The sequence below is a fragment of the Symphalangus syndactylus genome, chromosome 11 (assembly GCF_028878055.3).
Source record: "Symphalangus syndactylus isolate Jambi chromosome 11, NHGRI_mSymSyn1-v2.1_pri, whole genome shotgun sequence".
NCBI lineage: Eukaryota > Metazoa > Chordata > Mammalia > Primates > Hylobatidae > Symphalangus > Symphalangus syndactylus.
In genome coordinates this window covers 19,463,874-19,487,726 of record NC_072433.2, presented here as the reverse complement: position 1 = coordinate 19,487,726, position 23,853 = coordinate 19,463,874, and the positions used below count along the sequence as shown (strand labels likewise).

Below are 23,853 nucleotides of genomic sequence, written 5' to 3'. Positions count from 1 at the left end.
CCCAGGCTGGAGTGCAGTGGTGTGATCTCAGCTCACTGCAGCCTCTGCCTCCCGGTTTCCAGCGATTCTCCTGCCTCAGCCTCCCAGGTAGCTGGGATTACAGATGCACACCACCACATCCAGCTAATTTTTATATTTTTAGTAGAGACAGGTTTTCACCATGTTGGCCAGGCTGGTCTCGAACTCCTGACCTCAGACGATCCACCTGCCTCGGCCTCCCAAAGTGCTGGGATTACAGGCCTTAAAGGCCAGGTGTGGTGGCTCATGCCTGTAATCCCAGCACTTTGGGAGGGCGAGGCGGGCACATCGCTTGAGGTCAGGAGTTCAAGACCAGCCTGGCCAAATTGTGAAACCCCATCTCTACTAAAAACACAAAAATTGGCTCTGCGTTGTGGCAGGCGCCTGTAATTCCAGCTACCCAGGAAGCTGAGGCAGGAGAATTGCTTGAACCCAGCAGGCGGAGGATGCAGTGAGCTAAGATCGCACCACTGCACTCCAGCCTGGCCAACAGAGCGAGACTCCATCTCAAAATGAATAAATGAAGACATAAATAAATAAGTAAAATTATTTTAAAATTTAATAAAAGACTACACTAACAAAACAATTCTGAAAAACAAAACAAAATAATTCTGTTTTCTAAAGAACTCTTCAATTTTATATGAAGTCCTACCGAAAGAAGTCTCCTCCTAAAACCTAAAATCTCAACAATGATTTTAGGTGAATAAAGAATAAGCAGGGGTCGGCCGTGGTGGCTCACGCCCATAATCCCAGCACTTTAGGAGGCCGAGGCGGGCAGATCTCCTGAGGTCGGGAGTTTGAGACCAGCCTGACCAACATGGAGAAACCCTGTCTCTACTAAAAATACAAAATTAGCCGGGCATGGTGGCGCATTCCTGTAATCCCAGCTACTCAGGAGGCTGAGGCAGGAGAATCGCTTGAACCCGGGAGGCGGACGTTGTGGTGAGCCGAGATCGCACCATTGAACTCCAGCCTGGGCAACAAGAGTGAAACTCCATCTCAAAAAAAAAAAAAAAAAGAAGCAGAGCTGGGCACAGTGGCTCACGCCTGTAATCCCAGCACTTTGGGAGACCAAGGCAGGCAGATCACTTGAGGCCAGGATTTCAAGACCAGCCTGGCCAACATGGTAAAACCCCGACTCTACTAAAAATACATAAATTAGCTGGAAATGTTGGTGCATGCCTGTAATCCCAGCTACTCAGGAGGCTGAGGCATGAGAATCACTTGAACCTAGGAGGTGAACGTTGGAGTGAGCCAAGATTGTGCCACTGCACTCCAGTCTGGGTGACAGAGCAAGACTCTTATCTCAAAAAAAAAAAAAAAAAAAAAAAAAAAAAACGGCCAGGAGCATTGGCTCATGCCTGTAATCCCAGCACTTTGGGAGGCCGAGGCAGGCAGATCACCTGAGGTCAGGAGTTCAAGACCAGCCTGATCAACATGGTGAAACCCTGTCTCTACCAAAAATACAAAAATTAGTCGGGAGTGGTGGCAGGCGCTTGTAATCCCACCTACCACCTACTCTGGAGGCTGAGGCAGGAGAATTGCTTGAATCGGTGAGGCAGAGGTTGCAGTGAGCCAAGATCACACCACTGCACTCCAGCCTGGGCAACAGAGTAAGACTCCACCTCAAAAAAAAAAGCAGGTATCATGGCTCATGCCCGTAATCACAGCACTTTGGGAAGCTGAGGCAGGAGGACTGACTGAGCCCAAGAGTTCAAAAGACCAGCCTAGGAAACACAGCGAGACCCCATCTTAACAAAAAATTTAAACATTAGCTGGGCATGGTGGCAAGCACCTGTGGTCCCAGCTGCTTGGGAGGCTGATGTGGCAGGATTGCCTGAGCTCACGAATTTGAGGCTACAGTGAGCTATGATCATGCCACTGCATTCCAGCCTAGGTGATAGGGAAAGAACCCATCTCACACACACACAAAATGATAGAGATGACTACACACACACACAAACACACACACACACACACACAAACACACACACAAAGGGCTAGGCACAGTGGCTCACGTCTGTAATCTTGGCACTTTGGGAAGCCAAGGTGAAAGGATCACTTGAACCTCGGAGCTCGAGATCAACCTGGGCAACATGGTGAGACCATGTCTCTACCAAAAAGAAAAAAAAAAAGCTATGAGACCAGGAGTTTGAGGCTGCAGTGAGCTATAATTGTGCAACTGCACTCCAGTCTGAGCACAGAGCAAGGCTCTGTCTCAAGAAATAAAAAAAAAAAGTAAAACTGAGAATAAAATTTAAAAAGAATAAGGCAAATGTCCATTAACTAAGATTTTAGTCCCCTGAATCTGCTACCTAGTAACTCCATCCTTAGACCAGGCAAACTCACCCTCTGTAACCACTGTTGTACCTCATGTTCTAAACATTAAACAAGGAACTATTCTTCAAAATACTTTTAAAAATGTAACATCTTAAACAAATATAAGCCACTACTGTTATAATGCAGTTCACATACCAAAGTGATCCCAGTCTTCCTGTAGATTCTGAATCTCCAGCTGGTTCTTGCCCTCAGTGAAAATTGGTTTCGGGTTCTTCTCAAAGCCCCCAGACAAGATGCCACCCTGCCAGTTCCGAATATAAATTCTTCCATCAGCATCCACAATAGCTGAGGTGGAGAAATGACATGGGAGTGGGGAGTGGGAGAAAAAACAAGGGTTTAGAGGCAAGTTGGCTTTCTAAATGGACAGAAAAACCAAACAAAAACACCCATTAATGGCTTTACTAATGAAAGAACATTCAATGAACACAGGCATTCATTAGCTTTAAAATACCTTTTGAGGTCAAGGGGGAAGATCCTCCCATTTAGACTTTCAGTGGAGACTGTTTCTCTGATTATCCCTTACCCAGAAGCTTTGACTAGTCCCCACAAGCAAACCACATAACTCCCATTGTGCCAAGCGGAAGTTTAACAGAAAGGGGGATTGCAGAGCCCATTCTAGGCATGAAGACCATCAAAAGGATGTGAGAACCCTCTCCTATAGTGCTTGGAACTACGAACCCACCTAAGTCTATCGTTTACCTATGACATTTCTACAATCTATAGCATTCAAGTTAAAAAGTCAACAAGACAGTCCAAATATTCTCAATGACCTCTGTTTAGGACTAAAATTAGCTTGCAAAACAAAAACAAAAACAAAAAAATTTATTAATGGAAATTTTGGCCATCCTTTCATAAAGAGTTAATAAAGAAAAGTCAGAATTGGGTCCACCTCCCTGTGTAACATGCTCTAGAAATGAGACTCTTTCAGACAGTCTGTCCTTAGCAGAAGTTTTCCTTTTCAGAGGACAGGATATTGGCAAAGAAACAAGATTTTTTAAAAAAGTGCAAGTCCTCACTTGGTGTGCTGCTCTGCAGAGGGGTCTCCAAGGGGCGAGTCAGGAGGTAGAAGTGTTCGCAGGCATGTAGCGGGATACTAACCGGCTCCTCGTTGGACAGACCCAGCTCGTATGCCCACTACAAATGGACAGGTTGATTTGTGGGTAGGAAGAGGAACAGAAATAAAAATGAGCAAGTTCAGCCTCTTGAGATTAATTCCAAGTGGCTTATGTGTGCTCTTGCTACAGTGTCAGGTGTGGGAAGTCAGCCTGCTTTAGTTCAGTTATTTGGATGGGGAGCAATACTACATTTTTTAAGCCATAAAAATTACTTTGAGATCAAAGGAAGAGACATTTACCAGCTAGTCAAAGGAGCTCATGGGAACCAAAGGAGGTCCTTTTGATAAAATGCCTGGGCTCAACTACAAACCCCAAATAGCAATCACTAAATGAACTTCACATGGCAAAAGTATTTCTTAGTTGACTTCGGGATCATAGCATGGAAGGCAAGAGCCAATCTGCTTTAAAAGCAGCAGTGTCCTGGAAATTAGTGTCCACATTCCTGACACAATAAAATAGCCTAATATGTTATTTGCTAGGTTGTAGAATGAAATGTAACACCAAGACCCAGCGCCAAGGATTCACGTCAATGCCTGACCATTTGCTGGCCTTCCTGACCAGGATAGCACCCATCAACCCAGTGTGGAGGAAGGACAAGGTCACACATGCTTCTATTTGCAGACTAAGTATAGGTTTCTGATTTAGAATACCCCACAAGAAACAGCGTAGTTACTGGTATCTGTATAACCAATCACAATACTAATCTTACTTCTCTACACCAAAAAAATCTTGGAGACAAATGTTAAATAAGAAAATCAGTGTTGGTGCTGACCTACCTGGCCAGCACAGTTGACAAAATACTGGCATTCAATCCGTCCTTTATCTGTCTCCACTCCAGTAACTTGACCTTTTTTGACCATTACATGAAGAACAGATGTCCGGTCATAGATCTGAACACCTGTTCCAAGGTAAAGAAAGAGTTGGTGCTTCATCTGATGTTCCAGAATGAAGGCATGTGCAGCAGGTTCTCCACCCGGAAGAAACACTGACAAAGTCAAGTCAATGCTTTAATTTTTTTTTAATTTTATTTTATTTTTGAGACAGAGTCTTGCTTTGTCGCCAAGGGTGGAGTGTAGTGGTGCGATCTTGGCTCGCTCTCTGCCTCCTGGGCTCAAGCAATTCTCCTGCCTCAGCCTCTCAAGTAGCTGGGATTACAGGCATGCACCACCATGCCCGGCTAATTTTTGTATTTTTAATAGAGATGGGGTTTTACCATGTTGGTCAGGCTGGTCTTGAACTCCTGGCCTCAGGTGATCTGCCCGCCTTGGCCTCCCAAAGTGCTGGGATTACAGGCGTTGAGACACCACGCCCGGCTCAATGCTTTCATTTAAAAAAACAAAAAACCCTAGAATCACATCCTGAGACTATGTAAATGGGCCTTGCTCAAGATTGAAAATATCAAGTCAGTTTAAAAACAGACTTTGGAACACAATAATTAAATTCCTGGAATCATAAACTATGGAGCAGAGAGGAGAGGATGTAAATAGTGCGCCTTAAGTGCTAACCTGCTCATACCATGGATATGATACCCTGGACACTAGTTAAGTCTTCCCCTCATTCAGTGCAACATGGGCTCATGATTTCAGGTGTGGATTAAACTTCCAAGGTGTGTTTTCACCTTGAGCTTCTCAAGTCCTGAGGGGGAAAATATTACCTTAAGTCCAAAGGGCATTAATTGGCAGGGCACAGTGGCTCACGCCTGTAATCCCAGCATTTAGGGAGGCTGAGGCAGGTGCATCATCTGAGGTCAGGAGTTCAAGACCAGCCTGGCCAACATGGCGAAACCCCGTCTCTACTAAAAATACACAAAAAAAGTTAGCCGGGTGTAGTGGCGCATGCCTGTAGTCCCACCTACTCGGGAGGCTGAAGCAGGAGGATCACATGAACCCAGGAGGCAAAGGTTGCAGTGAGCCAAGATTGTGCCATTGGCACTCCAGCCTGGGCAAAAAGAGTGAGGCTCCGTCTCCAAAAACGGGGCATTAATTAGCACTAAAAGCATTTCTTTGGAACTTTAAAAATGTGGCCCTGAGGGAAAACACTCATTAACAGATAAATAAAATCGTAAGTGTTCAAAATGGAGGCTGAGTACCCCAAAGAGGATAATCTTTCCAAACTTGAGTTGGTGTCACTACCTACTGTGAGACACTTCCTTAGGTAATGTCTTCCCTGCTAACCTATCTTAAGAAAATGCAAAAACCTGCTCACCATTTTGGGAGGCAGCACTTGCCAGGGCAAGAGCCACGTCAGCGGAAGACACCACTGCATCCTCAGGAACATGCATGGCCCCCACCAGGTCGTGCACGTTGAGGAGATGGTGAAGCTCGGCCACTTTCTTGGGGGAGATGATCTCAGAAGGGATACCTATAACACTGCCATAGAACACAAGGAACAATGACATTCACAGGCTCTTTGGCAGAGGCCAGTGTGGTAAAGTCAGGACACGCTTCTAGACTCTTACGTACTTCAGCCCTGCGTTGATGCGCTTCAGGGAGATCAGTCGATCCTGAGTTTGGGCCAGAAAGATTGAGCCTGTCCTTGTGTAACCTGTAAGAAAAATGAGCCCAAATGAGACAGATCAGACCAAATGTAGGATGGGAGAGTGGAAAATCCACTAGATTATAGGTTAGAAGACCTGTGATGAATCCTGGGACTGCCACTCAATATCCTTGGGCAGGTAAATCAACTTCTCTGAGATTCTATGCAAAATTCTAAGAACTTCAGATACACTAAGGCTCCATGCCCTAACCAAACATTCTCAGCTCACAGTTTTGTGAGGTTGTGAGGATCAAATGAGATTCTAGGCCAGGTGTAGTGGCTCACACTTGTAATCCCAGCACTTTGGGAGGCTGAGTGGGGCGGATGATCTGAGGTCAGTAGTTTGAGACCAGCCTGGCCGGCATGGTGAAACCCCATCCCTACTAAAAATATAAAAATCAGCCAGGTGTAGTGGTGCACGCCTGTAATCCCAGCTGCCGGGGAGGCTGAGGCAGGAGAACTGCTTGAACCCAGGAGGTGGAGGTTAGAGTGGGTCAAAATTGCACCACTGCACTCTAGCCTGGGCGACAGAGCGAGACTTTGTCTTTTAGAAAAAAAAAAAAAAAAAAAAAAAAAAGACGGTTTTGGGCGGGGATTCGACCATCCCTATTCTTCCCTCCTTTTAGGCAATTTCACCCTTTCTCCTCCTAGTCTTGGGGGAGTGTAATCCTTGCCAAAGGCCACTCACAATAACATCAGCTACCAAGGGTCAGATTCTCCCTTCTCCTTCCCCACTATAGCCAAACAGTGGGCATGTGACCTAAGCTTATCCAATCAGACCCTCCTGGAATAGTCAGTCTTGAGCACGTAGGTGAATGGCTAGAGGTCACTATCTCAAGGGCAGCATCATCCAGGCCAGGCTACTCCTGTTCTGGCTGAGGGACTGCCTGCGGTGCAGTCCCCACATCCTGGCTTCCAGGCTGCCTCCAGCTGGCAGCCTCCTGCCAACTCCACAGGCCCGAAGCTCCTCCCAACAAGCTCCAAGTTGTCCAGAGTCAATTTCTGTTGTCTGTAATCAACACACCTGATATAGAACCATAATTATACTTGGGCCAATGACAATCCTCCTAAAATGCAATGACTCTTAACTCTTATGAAGAAAAAGTTGAAGTAATTTGTATCTTATTTTCAAAAGAAGTACAGTAAGGATAATTTACATATTTTCTTAATTTCTTAGTAGAGACGGGGTTTCACCGTGTTAGCCACGATGGTCTCGATCTCCTGACCTCGTGATCCACCCGCCTCGGACTCCCAAAGTGCTGGGATTACAGGCGTGAACCACCATGCCCGGCCAACCCAAGTTTTAATTACCAAAGCAGCAGGCACACCTGGCAGAGGACCAAATACAGAACTAAATATAACAATCTCGGCGACAGGCAAAGCAGTAAATGGAAGATACTTGCTTACCTGTTTGGATCCCTGTTTCTTGCTCTAACTGATGGTAGAGTTTGCTTGAGTAGTCTGCCATCTTCTGCTCAATGGTCAAGTGCCTGGCAGTGCTCAGGATGCCAGCACAGAACCTGGTAGAGCCAGCAGCCAGCCTGCAGGATGGATGCAAAATGCTATTAGGTAGATTGACGTCATCTGTGAATACGAGGTCAAGGTTTCTCATTTAATACTGTTTCTAATACCAAAAGATGGAAACAAGCTGGGCACAGTGGCTCACACTTATAATCCCAGCACTTTAGGAGGCCAAGGGAGGAGGACTGAGGACTGCTTGAGAACAGGGGTTTACGACCAGCCTGGTCAACATAGGGAGAACCCATCTCTACCAACAACAACAACAAAATTAGCCAGGCATGGTAGCACACGCCTGCAGTCCCAGCTACTTGGGAGGCTAAGGCCAGAGGAGCCCTTGAGTTCAGAAGGTAGAGGCTGCAGTGAGCTATGATCACATCTCTGCACTCTAGCTTGGGCAACAGGGTGAGAAAAATGTTCAATGACATGGGACAGATTTAAAATTTTGGATAGTTTAGGCCAGGCACAGTGGCTCATGACTGTAATCCCAGCACTTTGAGGGGCTGAGGTAGGAGGATCACTTGAGGCCAGGAATTCAAGACTGGCCTGGGCAACACAGCCAGACCGTGTCTCTACCAAAAAAATAAAAAATAAAAATAAATAAATGAATAAAAATAAAGGCCAAGTGCAGTGGCTCACGCCTGTAATCCCAGCACTTTGGTAGGCCAAGGCAGGCAGATCACTTGAGGTCAGGCATTCGAGACCAGCCTGGCCAACATGGCAAAACTCCATCTCTACTAAAAATACAAAAATTAGCCGGGCATGGTGGCAGGCGTCAGTAATCCCAGCTATTCAGAAGGCTGAGGCAGGAGGATCGCCTGAACCCAGGAGGCAGAGGTTGCAGGAGTTGAGGCTGTACCACTGCACTTAAGCCTGGGTGACAGAGCAAGACTCCGTCTTAAACAAAAAAAAAAAAAAGAAAAGAAAAGAAGATTGAGAAGGAGTCTTTTTCCTGTATACTCTTTTACATATCTATATCTATATATATATATATTTTTTTTTTTTTTTTGAGATGCGGTTTCGCTCATCACCCAGGCTGGAATGCAATGGCACAATCTCGGCTTACTGCAACCTCTGCCTCCTGGGTTCAAGCTATTCTTCTGCCTCAGCCTCCCGAGTAGCAGGGATTACAGGTGTGTGCCACCACGCCCAGCTAATTTTTTTTGTTTTGTTTTGTTTTGTTTTTTTTAGAGACGGAGTTTTGCTCGTCGCTCAGGTTGGAGTGCAATGGCACAATCTCGGCTCACCGCAACCTCCACCTCCCAGGTTCAGGCAATTCTCCTGCCTCAGCCTCCCAAGTAGCTAGAATTATAGGTGTGCACCACCATGCCTGGCTAAATTTGTATTTTTAGTAGAGATGGGGTTTTGCCATGTTGGCCAGGATGGTTTTGAATTCCTGACCTCAGATGATCTACCCGCTTCAGCCTCCCAAAGTGCTGGGATTACAGGCATGAGCCACCACACCCAGCTTCTTTTACATATTTTCAGTTTTGAATCATATAAATACATTGCCTATTCAAAAGTACATAAACTTTACATTGAAAAAAAGTTCTTTAATTTGTGGTAGCAACAGAATATAAAGAGCTACAGTAATGCTAGGGCCCAAAGACCCAGTTTTGCAAGGGACCCATATGTCAAGAAAGCAGGTAGGGGGTTCCAAGGTCATTTTCCCCAAATTATTTATCACTCAGTAAATAAACTACCATCTGTGTCAGCATGCCTGTCACTTGAGTTTACTGTATTTACTCTAATAATTATATTTTCCACATAAGATTGTCAGCTCCCTAAAGATATTTTTCTATCATCTTTGTAACTGTGTGGAGCTCCACCCCAGGTGGGAGTTCCATTAACTGAGTGGTGGCCAGCACCTACAGCTCTGGTGACGTCTCTGCTGGGATAGCACTCCTTGAGCAGCTCTGACAGTGGCTCTCGCCCTTGGGGGTACATTAGAGTCCCCCGGGAAGCTTTTGAAAATATTGATGCCTGGCCTCACCCCTAGAGATTCTGGTTTGTTCTGGGGAGAGGTCTGGGCATTGGTAAGTGTTAAAAGCTCCCCAGCTGATTCTAATGTGCAGACAGATTTAAGAACCATTAATCTATGAGAACAACAGTAAAGATGTAGAAGAGGAACAATTATAGATAAAGGGAAGTGTAAAACCATTTCACAAGCCATGGATAAGGCATCATAGTAACTATTATTTTTTTGAGACAGTCTCACTCTGTTTCCCAGGCTGGAGGGCAGTGGCACAAACTTGGCTCACTGCAATCTCCACCTCCCAGGTTCAAGCAATTCTCCTGCCTCAGTCTCCTGAGTGGCTGCGATTACAGGCTCATACCACCACGACCAGCTAATTTTTGCATTTTTAGTAGAGATGGGGTTTCGCCATGTTGGGCAGGCTGGTCTCAAACTCCTGACCTCCGGTGATCCACTCGCCTTGGCCTCCCGAAGTGCTGGGATTACAGGCGTGAGCGACCGTGCCTGGCTGGCGCAATTATTTTTAAGTGTGAGGTTTAAATAGTCTGCCTTATATCAATTCTAAGGTATTATATAATCTTGAAGCAACAAATTAAACCAAAATGAACCTCTCTAGGGTCTCCCACTTAGAAACATTTACACTGAAATTAGTTTATCACTTTCTGTGGAAATACCTGATAATTAAATTTAAAAGGATTTCAAAAAATAGGAGAAAGACTTTGACATCAAGGAAGCATTATGAGGCCAGGTGCGGTGGCCCACACCTGTAACCCCAGTACTTTGGGAGGTTGAGGTGGGCGGATCACTTGAGCCCAGGAGTTTGAGGCCAGCCTGGACAACATGGTGAAATCACATCTCTACCAAAAATACAAAAAATTAGCCAGGCGTGGTAATGCATGCCTGTGGTCCCAGCTACTCAGGAGGCTGCGGTGGGAGGATAACTTGAGCCCAGGAGGCAGAGGTTGTAGTGAGCTGAGACTGAACCACTGCACTCCAGCCTGAGTGACAGTGTGAGACCCCGTTTCAAAAACATTAACAAAAACAAAACCCACTTTTGCTCTTAAAAGTATCCACTGCTGGCCGGGCGCAGTGGCTCATGACTGTAATCCCAGCACTTTGGGAGGCTGAGGTGGGTGGATCAGCTGAGGTCAGGAGTTCAAGACCTGCCTGGCCAACATGGTGAAACCCCATCTATACTAAAAATACAAAAATTAGCCAGGTGTGGTGGCACACACCTATTAATCCCAGCTACTTGGGAGCCTGGGGCAGGAGAATCACTGGAATACGGGAGGCACAGGTTGCAGTGGGCCGAGATCACGTCACCGCACTCCAGCCTGGGCGACAGAGCAAGACTCTGTCTCAAAAAAAGAAAAAAAAAAAAACTATCCACTGCATAAAATAGAAATCCATGAGTCTAAACTGGTGTGTGTGTGTGTGTATACAGATATATAACTGAGTAAATAAATGGGGGAGAAGGAAATCTCTTCCTGACAGCAATATGCCAACTATAATAAATGCAGAAGGATGATCAAAAAATCACCATTTGTCAACCATCATGGTGGTGGCTGACTCAGGCAACAGTTGTCAATGGATGCTAAGCCCGGTAGGTGGAGGTCTGATATGAACAAGATATTGGCATAATCTCAGAATCCATCTCTCCTCATAGGGCACTGGCCCGTTACAAGGGGAGAAAACAGGGTCTCTGTGCTAGAGATGCTTGGAAGACACCAATGTAACTGGGTGAGCAGGGTTATCACCACCAGAAGTGAGACAGGACAGCCATACACCTCCTGATGTGGTGCACTGCTGAGAGTCCAGCCTAATTTCTGTGGTCTTACTGCCAAAAATGTATGACCTGGTTATGATGATGGATGCACAACTCTGTGAACAGAATTCAGCACTTAACAAGGATGAGTGGCATGGTATGCAAATTGTATCTCAATACAGTGATGTTTATAAAAGTCTCTAACCCAAGTCTGATCATAAGACAACAGCCTAGGCCAGGTGTGGTGGCTCACGCCTGTAATCCCAGTATTTTGGGAGGCCAAGGTGGGTGGATCACCTGAAGTCAGGAGTCCAAGACCAGCCTGGCTAACATGGTGAAATCCTGTCTCTACAAAAAAAATAGAAATTAGCCAGGCATGGTGGTGGGCACCTATAATCCCAGCTACTCGGGAGGCTGAAGCAGGAGAATCGCTTGAACCCAGGAGGCGGAGGTTGCAGTGAGCGGAAATTGCACCACTGCACTCCAGCCTGGGTGAGAGAGCGAGACTCCATCTAAAAAAAAAAAAAAAAAAAGAAAAAGAAAGAAAAGAAAAGAAAACAGCCTAGGCAACACAGGGAGATCCCATCTCTACAGAAAAATACAAACATCAAGACGTGGTGATGCGTGTCAGTAGTCCCAGCTACTTGGGAGGCTATGGCAGAAGGACTGCTTGAACCCACGAGGTCAAGCCTACAGTCAGCTGTGATAGTGTGACTGCACTCCAGCTTGGGTGACAGAGCAAGACCTCATCTTTAAAAAAAAAAAAAAAAAAAGGGAAGAAGAAAACATTAGCTAAACACAGGTTGAGAATTATCAGAGTGAAAGGCCTGTATTTTTTTTTCTTTTTTTTTGAGACAGTCTTGCTCTGTCACCCAGGCTAGAGTGCAGTGGCATGATCTCCACTCACTGCCACCTCCGCCTCATGGATTCAAGCGATTCTCCTGCCTCAGCCTGCCGAGTAGCTGGGATTACAGGTGAACACCACCACGCCCAGCTAATTTTTGTATTTTTAGTAGAGACGGTTTCACCATGTTGGCCAGCCTGGTCTCGAAATCCTGACCTGAGGTGATCTGCCCACCTCAGCCTCCCAGAGTGCTGGGATTACAAGCGTGAGCCACCATGCCTGGCCAATATTGTTGTATGAATCTAACATTACTTGTATAGTGGTATAATATTAATTAATGATGGATTATAAGAATCCATTTTGTAATCTCTGTAACTATTACAAATTAATATAAAGGGACTTAGCTTACAAGCAAATAGAGCAGAAAATACTTGACCTAAAAGAAGGCGAGCACAGAGAAACTAAGCCTATAGAGCATATTTCTCTTGGGGAATGAGAACAACATTAAGAACCTAGCAATTAAACGAACACATGCAGTTGTCTACTTTCCTGAAGTGCAATCCACATTATTTACAAACACAAATTTTTGTCAAAGTCTAAAATGTTGCTGGGTACAGTGGATCACGCCTGTAGTCCCAGCACTTTGGGAGGCCAAGGTGGGAGGACTGCTTGAGGCCAGGAATTCAAGCTCAGCCTGGGTAAGAAAGCAAGATCCTGCCTACCAAAACACCACCACCAAAAAAAAAAAAGGAAAAGGAAATTTGCCAACTCTCTAAAAACCAGAGAACATGAGCCTTATTAATCATCATTACACAAAATTCAGGAGATTCCACCTTGCTTCTTCTCATGCTACTTAGCAACATTTAGATTAGCTACTGGTGGGGCAGTATCTCTGAAAGGAGAGGGAATCTTATATGATTACTGCAGCACAGCCATGAGCCAAATGCAGTCTGATCCTTACCTGCCCTGCTCCAAAAGGACAATATCCTTCCACCCCATTTTGGAGAGGTGATAGGCCACCGATGTGCCCATGATTCCACCTCCACAGATGACCACCTGTGCCTGGGTGGGCAGGGCCATGGAACGCGCCTCGGCAGCTGACGCGCTGTTGCTTGCAGAGGACCAGTTCTGCCATCCTGGGCTGGCTCTTTGTCTTCCAACAATCGACAGCAACCGGTAGAACATCACGTCTCTCACCAACTAGATCTCAGGAATTCAAACTAGACAGAGAAACCAAACATATTTCATGCCATTCAACTCAGTGCATGGGATTAATGAGAAAGGGATTTGACAAAGAACAACAGTCATTCATTCAGCAAATATTTGAGGGTGGCTGGGCGCAGTGCCTCACACCTGTAATCCCAGCACTCTGGGAGGCCGAGTCAGGCAGATCATGACGTCAGGAGATCGAGACACAGTGAAATCCCGTCTCTACTAAAAATACAAAAAATTAGGCCGGAGGCCGGGCGCGGTGGCTCACGCTTGTAATCCCAGCACTTTGGGAGGCTGAGGCGGGTGGATCACGAGGTCAGGAAATCGAGACCACGGCGAAACCCCGTCTGTACTAAAAATACAAAAAGTTAGCCGGGCATGGTGGCGGGCGCCTGTAGTTCCAGCTACTCGGAGAGGCTGAGGCAGGAGAATGGCGTGAACCCGGGAGGCGGAGCTAGCAGTGAGCCGGGATCGTGCCACTGCATTCCAGCCTGGGTGACAGAGCGAGACCCTGTCTCAAAAAAAAAAAAAAAAAAAAAAAAAAAAAAAAAAAAAAAATTAGGCCGGGCGCGGTGGCTCACACCTGTAATCCCAAAACTTTGGGAGGCCGCAGTGAGTGGATCACAAGGTCACGGATTCAAGATCAGCCTGACCAACATGGTGAAACCCTGTCTCTACTAAAAACACAAAAATTAGCTGGGCATGGTGGCAGGTGCCTGTAATCCCAGCTACTCAGGAGGCTGAGGCAGGAGAATTGTTTGAACCCGGGAGGCGGAGGTTGCAGTGAACAGAGATCGCATCACTGCACTCCAGCCTGGGCGACAGAGCGAGACTCCATCTCAAAAAACAAAACAAAAAAAAAAACAAAACAAAAAATAAAAAACAAATATTTGAGCACCAATCGACATACAAATAAATATACAAATAAAACAAGTAAATAAAGCTAATGTGATAGAGTAACTAGAGGCATATTTAAAATAGGATGGCCAGAAATAGCCTCCAAGGAAGTGACATTTGGAAACAGGCCTGAAGGATAAGAAACTAGCTATACATTTGGCAGACACTGAGACGAGCATGTGCAAAAGCCCTGAGGTAAGACAGACCAAGAACAAAAAGGAGGCCAGCATGTACACAACACGGGGAGTGTAGGGAGATGATCTAAGACAATGCTGGAGAGGCAGGCGGAAGCCAGTTACACACAGCCCTTGGGTGCCATCAGCAGGAGCTGGAATTTTATTCAAAGTACAAAGGAAAATCACTAATGCAGGGGAATCACTAGCAGGGGAATGAGATGATCTGGGATGTTTTTCTTTTCTTTGCTTTTTTTGGCGGTGGCGGGTGGGGGCGGATGTTTTCCAAAGGTCAGTCTGGCTCCATGGTGGAGAGCGGATGGTAGAATTCTAAGAAAAACAGAGTCGACTTCCTAGGTTCAAGCGATCCTCCCATCTTGGTCTCCCAAAGTGTTGAGATTACAGGCATGAACCACTGCCCTTGGCCAAGGCAGGGTTTTAACAAACTTAATCTATCAGCAAAACAGATGACTGTTCAAGTTTCAAGAAACTGAAGAAGAAAGCACCTACTGGCTGTCCATGCAGTCATGTGTACAGGAGGATGAGGACTTTGAGATGAGAGGCAGTAGACAAGGGGGCCTCAGGGCAGCTCACTGCTAGTCATCTCCTTACCACCTCCAATGCCAGCCACAGGACCCACAGACGCTCCACAGTCAGCCAAAATTGTCAAGGCCAAGGTATCTATGTCCATCCATCAGAGAGGACTCTCAGAATTGCAACAAATGCAAGCACAGACTGTGTCCAGGCAGACATCCCATCCAACTGGAAACAAACTGTCTTGGCCACCTTGTGGTTGCCACCATGCCTCTCATCCCTGGACCCGGTTAAGCACCATCTCAAGACAGAAGCTTCTCTACCGGCTAGTCTTTCCATAATCTCATCTCCACGTGACCAATTTATTTCCCGTGGCCCAAGCTCTCTTTGCTTTCCTCTCCTTCAAGCCCCTCTACGGCACCCTCTAGAATACCTTTCCCAAAGGTAAACACCCACCCCCTTGCTGACATTCTCTCTACCCTCTGTCCCAGTGGCAACACAGCTCTCCTGGGGAACTGCCACTGCCAAATGGCCAGCCCCGTCCCATTGACCTCACTGTCAACCTCCTGGCTTCTGACCCATGACCACTTGGTTATACTTGAAAACTGTCCTGCTCCTTCGTGGCTTAGGCTAGCACATGTTAGGCCACAGGTAGAGACCTCTGTCTGTATTCAGGTTCGGAGCCCAGCTGTTCCTCTCTCAACCTTCAACTTCACCTCCTTTCTTCCCTCATTCTAAGCAGATAACCTGTCTCATCTCATTCCCTGAAACCCTTCCTATAGACCCACTTGCATCTGCAACCATCTCTTCCTTCCTTCTTTTATCCACTAGAAAGTTAATCTCCCCCAAGTGCCCTAGATCCTACTTCCTCCTCTCTTCTCTTGACCCTAGCTCCATCAACTGCTCTCTCTTTCATGTACCTGCAATGTTTCCCTCCCTTTTTGCTCCTTTTCCTCAGCAATTTTTTTTTTTTTTTTTTTTTGAGACAGAGTCTCGCTCTGTCGCCCAGTTGGGAGTGCAGCGGTGTGATCTCAGCTCACTGAAACCTCTGCATTCCAGGTTCAAGCAATTCTCCTGCCTCGGCCTCCTGAGCAGCTGGCACTACAGGCAGGCACCACCACACCCAGCTACTTTTTGTATTTTTAGTAGAGACAGGGTTTCACCATGTTGATTAGGCTGGTCTCGAACTCCTGACCTCAGGTGATCCACTGGCCTTGGCCTCCCAAAGTGCTGGGATTACAGGCGTGAGCCACCATACCCACCTTGATGACTTTCTGATGCCCTCAGGAAAAAGGCAAAACTCTTTTCATATCAAGTGCAAGATCCTTCACAGTCTGGTTCTTATCTGTGGTCTCATTTCTCCTCTCCTCACACTCTGATCAAGCCAGACTGAACAACCTGTAATTCCTCAAACATAACAGGTGAGGCGTGAATGTTTTATTCGGCTCCAGGTTCTGTACATGCTGTTCCCTCCTGGCATGGTTCCTGCCATCCCTCCCCCAAATACAGGTAATCTCCTCAGGTCACAGCCTCTTTGACATCTTATTTATTTTTTTTGAGATGGAGTCTCGCTCTGTTGCCCAGGCTGGAGTGCAGTGGTGCGATCTCGGCTCACTGCAAGCTCTGCCTCCTGGGTTCATGCCATTCTCCTGCCTCAGCCTCCTGAGTAGCTGGGACTACAGGCGCCTGCCACCATGACTGGCTAATTTTTTTTTTTTTAATTTTTAGTACAGACGGGGTTTTACCACGTTAGCCAGGATGGTCTCGATCTCCCGACCTCGTGATCCGTCTGCCTTGGCCTCCCAAAGTGCTGGGATTACAGGTGTGAGCCACCGTGGCCAGCCCACTCTTTGACATCTTATCTGACACTCTCCCCCTTCTTCTCCAACACTTGGTTAGGTGGCTCTTCTATGTTCTCCTATAACACACTACACTTCTCCCAGCACAGCACTTACCACACTGCACAATGGTCTGTTTGCCAATCAGAGAAGCAACACGCCAGCCATAGCAGGGAATCCAGGCTTTGGGGGAGGACAGGTCTGGGTTTGAAAATATCCCCACCTCTCACTAGCTGTATGACTTTCAGCAAGTTACTAAATCTCTAGGCTTTGAGCTCCTCATCTGTAACACGGGCTAGGAACAACTACCTCACATGGTTGCTGCAAAGACTAAATCAGACAAGGCAGGAAGAACATGGTACAAGCACCTAAGAAGCACTCAGTAAGTGGTAGTTATTTTTTATTATTTTTTGAGACGAGGTCTGTCACGCAGGCTGGTGTACAGCGGCATGATCATGGCTTACTGCAGTCTCAACCACTCAGACTCAAGCGATCCTCCCACCTCAGCCTCCAGAGTAGCTGGGACCACAGGTGTGCACCATCACACTCAGCTAATTTTAAAATTATGAATATTTGTAGAGGCGAGGTCTTACTGCGTTGCCCAGGATGGTCTGGAATTCCTGACCTCAAGTGATCTGCCCACCTTGGCCTCCCAAAGTGCTGGAATTACAGGCTGAGCCACCACACCTGGCCTATTATTTCCCTATTATAATGGATCTAAGAGCAGAAACCTTATAAATTGCTCAATTTTCCCAGCGTTCAGCATAGGTACCTAGGAAATATATGTTGATGCATGAAAGAGAAAAGAGAACAAAGAAGATGGGGGAAAAAGTCAAAGGTAGGCCCCCAGATTTAAGGAGATATTTAAATACCTGAGATAATTATTTTTATTTTTATTTATTGTGAGACTCTATCGCCCAGGCTGAACTGCAGTGGCGTGATCTCAGCTCACTGCAACCTCTGCCTCCCAGGTTCAAGTGCTTCTCCTGCCTCAGCCTCCCGAGTAGCTGAGATTACAGGCGCACGCCACCGTGCCTGACTAATTTTTTGTATTTTTAGTAGAGATGGAGTTTCACCATGTTGGCCAGGCTGGTCTCGAACTCCTGACCTCAGGTGATCCACCCACCTTGGCCTCCCAAAGTGCTGGGATTACAGGCATGAGCCACTGTGACCGACCAAGAATTATTTTTAAAGCTAATATTTTTTTTTTTTTTTTTTTTGAGACGGAGTCTCGCTCTGTCGCCCAGGCTGGAGTGCAGTGGCGCAATCTCGGCTCACTGCAAGCTCCGCCTCCCAGGTTCACACCATTCTCCTGCCTCAGCCTCTCCGAGTAGCTGGGACTACAGGCGCCCACCACGACGCCCGGCTAATTTTTTGTATTTTTAGTAGAGACGGGGTTTCACCGTTGTCTCACCGTGGTCTCGATCTCCTGACCTCGTGATTCGCCCGCCTCGGCCTCCCAAAGTGCTGGGATTACAAGCTTGAGCCACCGCGCCCGGCCGCTAATATTTTTATAAGTAGTTACAATGCACCAGATACTGCCTATGTACAGAACTAATTTAATCCTCAAAACCTTATGAGGCAGATACTAGCATTTCTATTCTACACTTGAGGAAACAGGCACAGATAAGTGGAAGTGACTCACCCAAGGTCCTACCAAACTGTTGAGTAGCAGAACCCTGCCAATTTGGCATTAGTGGCCTGCTATTTAATCATGACTCCACGCTACCTTTCAAATAAAAGCAGATGGTAAAGAAAGAACAGCTGTGAGGACTGAACCATCAGGCATATTCCCCTAACAGAAAAAGGGAATTGCAAAAGTGGCAGAACAAACACAGTAACAGATGAGTTTAAAGGTGGAATTAAAAAAAACTTTAGGCTGGGCGTGGTGTCTCACTCCTGTAATCTCAGCACTTTGGGAGGCCGAGGTGGGTAGATCATTTGAGGTCGGAAGTTGGGGACCAGCCTGGCAAACATGGTGAAACCTCGTCTCTGCCAAAAATACAAAAAATTAGCTGGGTGTGGTGGCACGAACCTGTGGTCCCAGGTATTCATGGTGCGGCCACCATTGCATCTTGGTCCTCACTATCCAGTTCCTGTTTGTTGGATTCAATACTGTCTCACCACACAGGCCAATCTTGTGTTTTATTAATTAAAAAAAAATTTTTTTTTGTAAAGATGGGCTCACTATGTTGCCCAGGCTGGTCCCGAGCTCCTGAGGTAGGAGGATCACTTGAGCCTGGGAGACAGGCTGCAGTAAGCCGAGATTATGCTACTGCACTCCTGCCTGGGTGACAGAGTGAGACTCTGTCTTAAACAAAACAAAACAAAAAAAGGCCAAGTGCAGTGGCTCACACCTGTAATCCTTGCGCTTTGGGAGGCCAAGGTGGGTGGATCACTTGAGGTCAGGGGTTTGAGACCAGCCTCATCAGCATGGTGAAACCCCGTCTCTACTAAAAACAGAAAAATTAGCCAGGTGTCGTGGCTTGCACCTGTAGTCCCAGCTACTCAGGAGGCTGAGACAGGAGAATTGCTTCAGCCAGGGAGATGGAGGGTGCAGTGGGCAGAGTCGCGCCACTGCCTGGGCGACACAGTTAAGACTCTATCTCAAAAAAGCCCAGGGAGCTTGGCGCCAAAAAAGAGATTTCTGACTGTGTTCATTATGACCTTCAAAAGAGTGAGTGAGTGGTGAGGGCATGAGGGCAGAGGAAAAGAAGGGCTTAAGACAACGAAGGAAAGAAAGGCACCAGAGTCTAGTGCCTTTGCTGCCAAACCTAAGCCTATAGGATTGGCAGCAAAACCAAAGCAAAGCTTGATAGCAAAGGACGTAAAGCCAGGGGAGAAGAAACTGAAGACGTCAAAGACAGAAATGAAGCACATCATCTGGTTTAAAACAAATGATATATTTTTTACAGTTCTGGAAAAAGCATATAATATTCTCTGCTAAGAATAACTTCTGTTAAACAACCATAAGACTGCGGCTGGCTCTACTCAGATGTGCTTATTCCAACAAGACCAAGGTGCTAGTTCTAACTTCGAGTTGTCCCTCTGTATGGCTTCAGCGTTGCGCACAGTGGACTGCCGGTCACAAGGAAGACTGGATGAGCATGGGTGGGTTCACACAACATTTCCCACACTTGCCTCAGCAAAAGAACCACCTGGGACACTTGTTTAAAAACGACAGATTCCCAGGGTCCACCTCTGCAGATTCTGATCCTGCCACTCCAGGGAGCTGTATTTTTCAACAAGTACACCATGTGATCACGCGAGTTTAAGAAATTAACACAAGTTGGCCGGCCGCGGTGGCTCACGCCTGTAATCTCAGCACTTTGGGAGGCTGAGGCGGGCGAATCACGAGGTCAGGAGTTCGAGACCAGCCTGGCCAACATCGTGAAACTCTGTCTCTACTAAAAATACAAAAATTAGCCAGGTGTGGTGGCGCGCACCTGTATTCCCAGCTACTTGGGAGGCTGAGGCAAGAGAATTGCTTGAACCCCGGAGGCAGAGGTTGCAGTGAGCCGAGATCGCGCCACTGCACTCCCGCCTGGGCGACAGAGTGAGACTCCGTCTCGAAAAAAACAAAAAAAAAAAAAAAAGAAAAAAGAAATTAACACAAGTCCCTACCACTGGAAAAGCATATCCGTCGGGCTGGCTCCTCCTCCACCACCAGCCCCCATCCCCGTACATCACGTTTACATGCATGCGGAAAATGGGCTTGGAGATTCTTGATTCAAATCCGAGGTATCACACATCGGCCCCCAAAGGTCAACCATTAAGAAAGAAGCTCACTGCCCTGTCCCAGACTTTTCTAGGTAACTTCTTCCTCCGGACTCTGCAGCAGTCTTACTAGTTCTAAAAGCACAAGCGGACCGCACGTCTCAACGCGGGAAAACAGTTCCACCTGCAGGGATGGAGGACCGGGCTAGACAAGCTGGAGTTGGCTCTGCGCCGCAGGGGTGTGCAAGCCTGAGAGGGGGAAGCCCGAGGTCACCCCGGCCGCCCTGGCATCGGGGCTGAGGTGCAGGCGCCTAGAGGACCGGTGCGCAGGCCCAGGGGTAGCGGAGGACACAAGCCAAGGCACGAGAGGACAACCTTACGGGTACGAGTACTGGCGCCTGGACGCGCCTTCGCGAGAGGCCAGGCGGAACCGACTGGAAGCGTAGGCTAGCGGGGACCACCCCCGGGCGAAACCAAAGGAGAAAGAGGGGAACCCAGGGGTCCCGGGGCGCTTAGGCCCGCGCGGACGGGGAGGCCAGAGTCGCCCCGCAGCTATCTCCTTACCTCACCGGCCCCCACGGGCTCCCCGCTCAGCTACAGCCCGGCGGGAGCAACGCAGCAGCCACAACGGTCGCCGGGGGTCGCCGCGGGCCGGAAAGCGGGATTCGGGGATGGGAAAGGGGCGGGGCGAAGCGAGCAAAAAGTTCCGGGGAAGCTGAGACCGCGACCTTCCGCGCTTTACGGCCCCCGGGCAAGGGTACGGCCCGCGCGTGACCTCAGCCGCGCACGAGCGCGCCGTGACGCTCTCGCGGAGTCCCGCCCCTGCCTCGTGGGCTTGTTTGGGTCTCGCGAGGCACCGACCCCGGGGCCTCTTTCCCAGTCTCAGAGGCGAGCTGTGGAAGCCTTGACTGTTAGGGCCGTTTTAGAACCCGGGCCTCGGACCGGCGGGGTTTCTGCACGTGGAACCGGAACGTCTGAGATGATCGCAGGCCCTGTGGAGTGTGGGGAGCGCCGGAGTTCTTTCTTCCCTCGAGGCCTGTGCCAGGGCTTACTCCAAAGCCAGTGGGTCCCCAGTCCTAAGCCACAAGCAGTCCCGGGGGAAAACGCTTCTCACCGCCGTGGGAGCGCGGATCTTGGAAGTGGCTCTGGGCTTTCTTCAGCGAGGCTCTCACAGAGCAGATCGGAAATCCATTCTGCTGGCCCGCCCCACCTCGGAGGACGGACTAACGGACCTGAGTTCCCGGCCGTATCTTACTCCTCTCAGCTTCTCAGCTTGGCTCAGCTCAGAGGAAGAGGAATCACTCAAGTCTCAGAGAAGTCTCCACTCACCCCTTCCTCACCGTCACATCAGCCTTTTCTTTCCTTCTAGAACTCATCACTGTCTCAAGGATATAAGTTTGATGACTGTCTTTTCCACTGGTGTAACACGGTCTCTGTCGACAGAACCTTAGTCTTATGCACAGCTTTATTCTCAGCACCCAGAACAGTGCCTGGCACCGCATCCACTAAGTATTATGTGGATAAGGGTCTCATGGTGCAGCCACCATTGCATCTGGGGCAACACTATCCAGTTCCCGTTTGTTGGATTCAATACTGTCTCACCACACAAACCAATCTTGTGTTTTATTAATTTTTTAAATAATTTTTTTGTATAGATAGGCTCACTATGTTGCCCAGGCTGGGCCTCAACTCCTGGCCTCAAGTGATCCTTCCATCTCAGCCTCCCAAAGTCCTGGGATTACAGGCGTGAGCCACTGTGCCTGCGCCAATCTTGTGTTTTATTGCTGGCCACCTGTAGCCAGCCACTGTGCAGGATGATGGGATCCAGCAGTGTACAAGAAAGAGGCGGTTTCTGCTCTTAAAGAGTGGCAGTCAAGTTCCAGGGCCCCTCTGTCACAAGGCCAGGCCACAGCCTACATAGTTTATACCCCATTTACTGGCCAGTCAACTCACACGAAGACAGCCCAGATGAGGTCTGCCAGACAGTGGACTGAAACTGTGCCATAGGCTCCTGTGCTAGATAAATATTTTCATATTTTAGCTAGGATTGAATGCTTGGGGACACCTACCTGTCTAAAAAAAGAGAAAATGGCTGACCGATTTGAGACATTCTCTGGGAAGTCTTTCCTGATGCCCAGATGTGGCAATTTCATGAAAAATATCATAAGTTTTCCTCATGAACCATTAGGTTCAAGCCATTTCCAGGCACATGAATTTGGGAGAAACCTGGTTGTCTGCAGGAGATGGTGGATGAAATGAAGTGAAATACTTAATGTGTTGATTTCACTCTGTTTACATGCAGTAAGTAGCAAACAAATAGTATAGATCTGTCCCTGATTTCCTTCTCCATCACCATGATCGGCCTCCACTCCAAAATGCTAAGTCTGGCTGGGTGCGGTGGCTCACGCTTGTAATGCCAGCACTTTGGGAGGCCAAGGCAGCTGGATCACCTGAGGTCAGAAGTTCGGGACCAGCCTGATCAATATGGTGAAACCCCATCTCTACTAAAAATACAAAAATTAGCTGGGCATGGTGGTACACGCCTGTAATCCCAGCTACTTGGGAGGCTGAGACAGGAGAACTGCTTGACCCCAGGAGGCGGAGGTTGCAGTGAGCCAAGATTGTGTCACTGCACTCTAGCCTAGGCTACAGAGTGAGATTGTCTCAAAAAAAAAAAGGAAATAAGTCCTAAGGCCCCTTTCATTGTCAATGATGGCTCTTGTCCTTAGTAGGTTCTTATAACCACTGATGCACTATTTTTTCTAGGGGGTTGAGTGTTTTTATTTTATTATTATTTTTTAGATGGAGTCTCACTCTGTCGCCCAGGCTGGAGTGCAATGGCGTGGTCTCGGTTCACTGCAACCTCCACCTCCCAGGTTCAGGCAATTCTCCTACCTCAGCCTCCCCAGTAGCTGGGACTACAGGCGTGTGCCACCATGCTGGGCTAATTTTTTTTTTTTTTTTTTGAGACGGAGTCTCGCTCTGTCGCCCAGGCTGGAGTGTAGCGGCATGATCTCGGCTCACTGCAAGCTCTGCCTCCTGGGTTCACGCCATTCTCCTGCCTCTGCCTCCCGAGTAGCTGGGACTACAGGCGCCCGCCACCACGCCTGGCTAATTTTTTGTATTTTTAGTAGAGACAGGGTTTCACTGTGTTAACCAGGATGGTCTCGATCTCCTGACTTCGTGATCCTCCTGCCTCGGCCTCCCAAAGTGCTGGGATTACAGGCGTGAGCCACCGCGCCCAGCCTCACGCTGGGCTAATTTTTGTATTTTTATTAGAGACAGGGTTTCACTATGTTGGCCAGGCTGGTATCAAACTCCTGACCTCGTGATCCGCCCACCTAGGCCTCCCAAAGTGCTGGAATTACAGGT

The 23,853-nt window shown here is 47.7% G+C and overlaps 1 protein-coding gene across 4 annotated transcripts in view; it reads right to left on the bottom strand.

The window, feature by feature from the left end:
- The window catches only part of PDPR (pyruvate dehydrogenase phosphatase regulatory subunit), a 49,041-nt gene extending 26,292 nt beyond the window's left edge, over positions 1-22,749 (bottom strand). The window contains exons 1-8 of one of the 4 annotated variants that reach the window (XM_055297813.2): positions 21,046-22,749; positions 13,072-13,330; positions 7,416-7,549; positions 5,936-6,017; positions 5,679-5,842; positions 4,250-4,371; positions 3,375-3,492; positions 2,494-2,643 (exon numbers count right to left, since the gene is read on the bottom strand). In XM_055297813.2, coding sequence (XP_055153788.1) covers positions 2,494-2,643; positions 3,375-3,492; positions 4,250-4,371; positions 5,679-5,842; positions 5,936-6,017; positions 7,416-7,549; positions 13,072-13,295 — 994 coding nt within the window. In that variant the 5' untranslated portion in view covers positions 13,296-13,330; positions 21,046-22,749. Of the gene's footprint in view, positions 1-2,493; positions 2,644-3,374; positions 3,493-4,249; positions 4,372-5,678; positions 5,843-5,935; positions 6,018-7,415; positions 7,550-13,071; positions 13,331-16,188; positions 16,630-21,045 lie in introns of those variants that run through there. The other 3 variants (XM_063611581.1, XM_063611582.1, XM_055297814.2) reach the window with 3 other exon arrangements.
- Between the last annotated feature and the right edge of the window lie 1,104 nt (positions 22,750-23,853).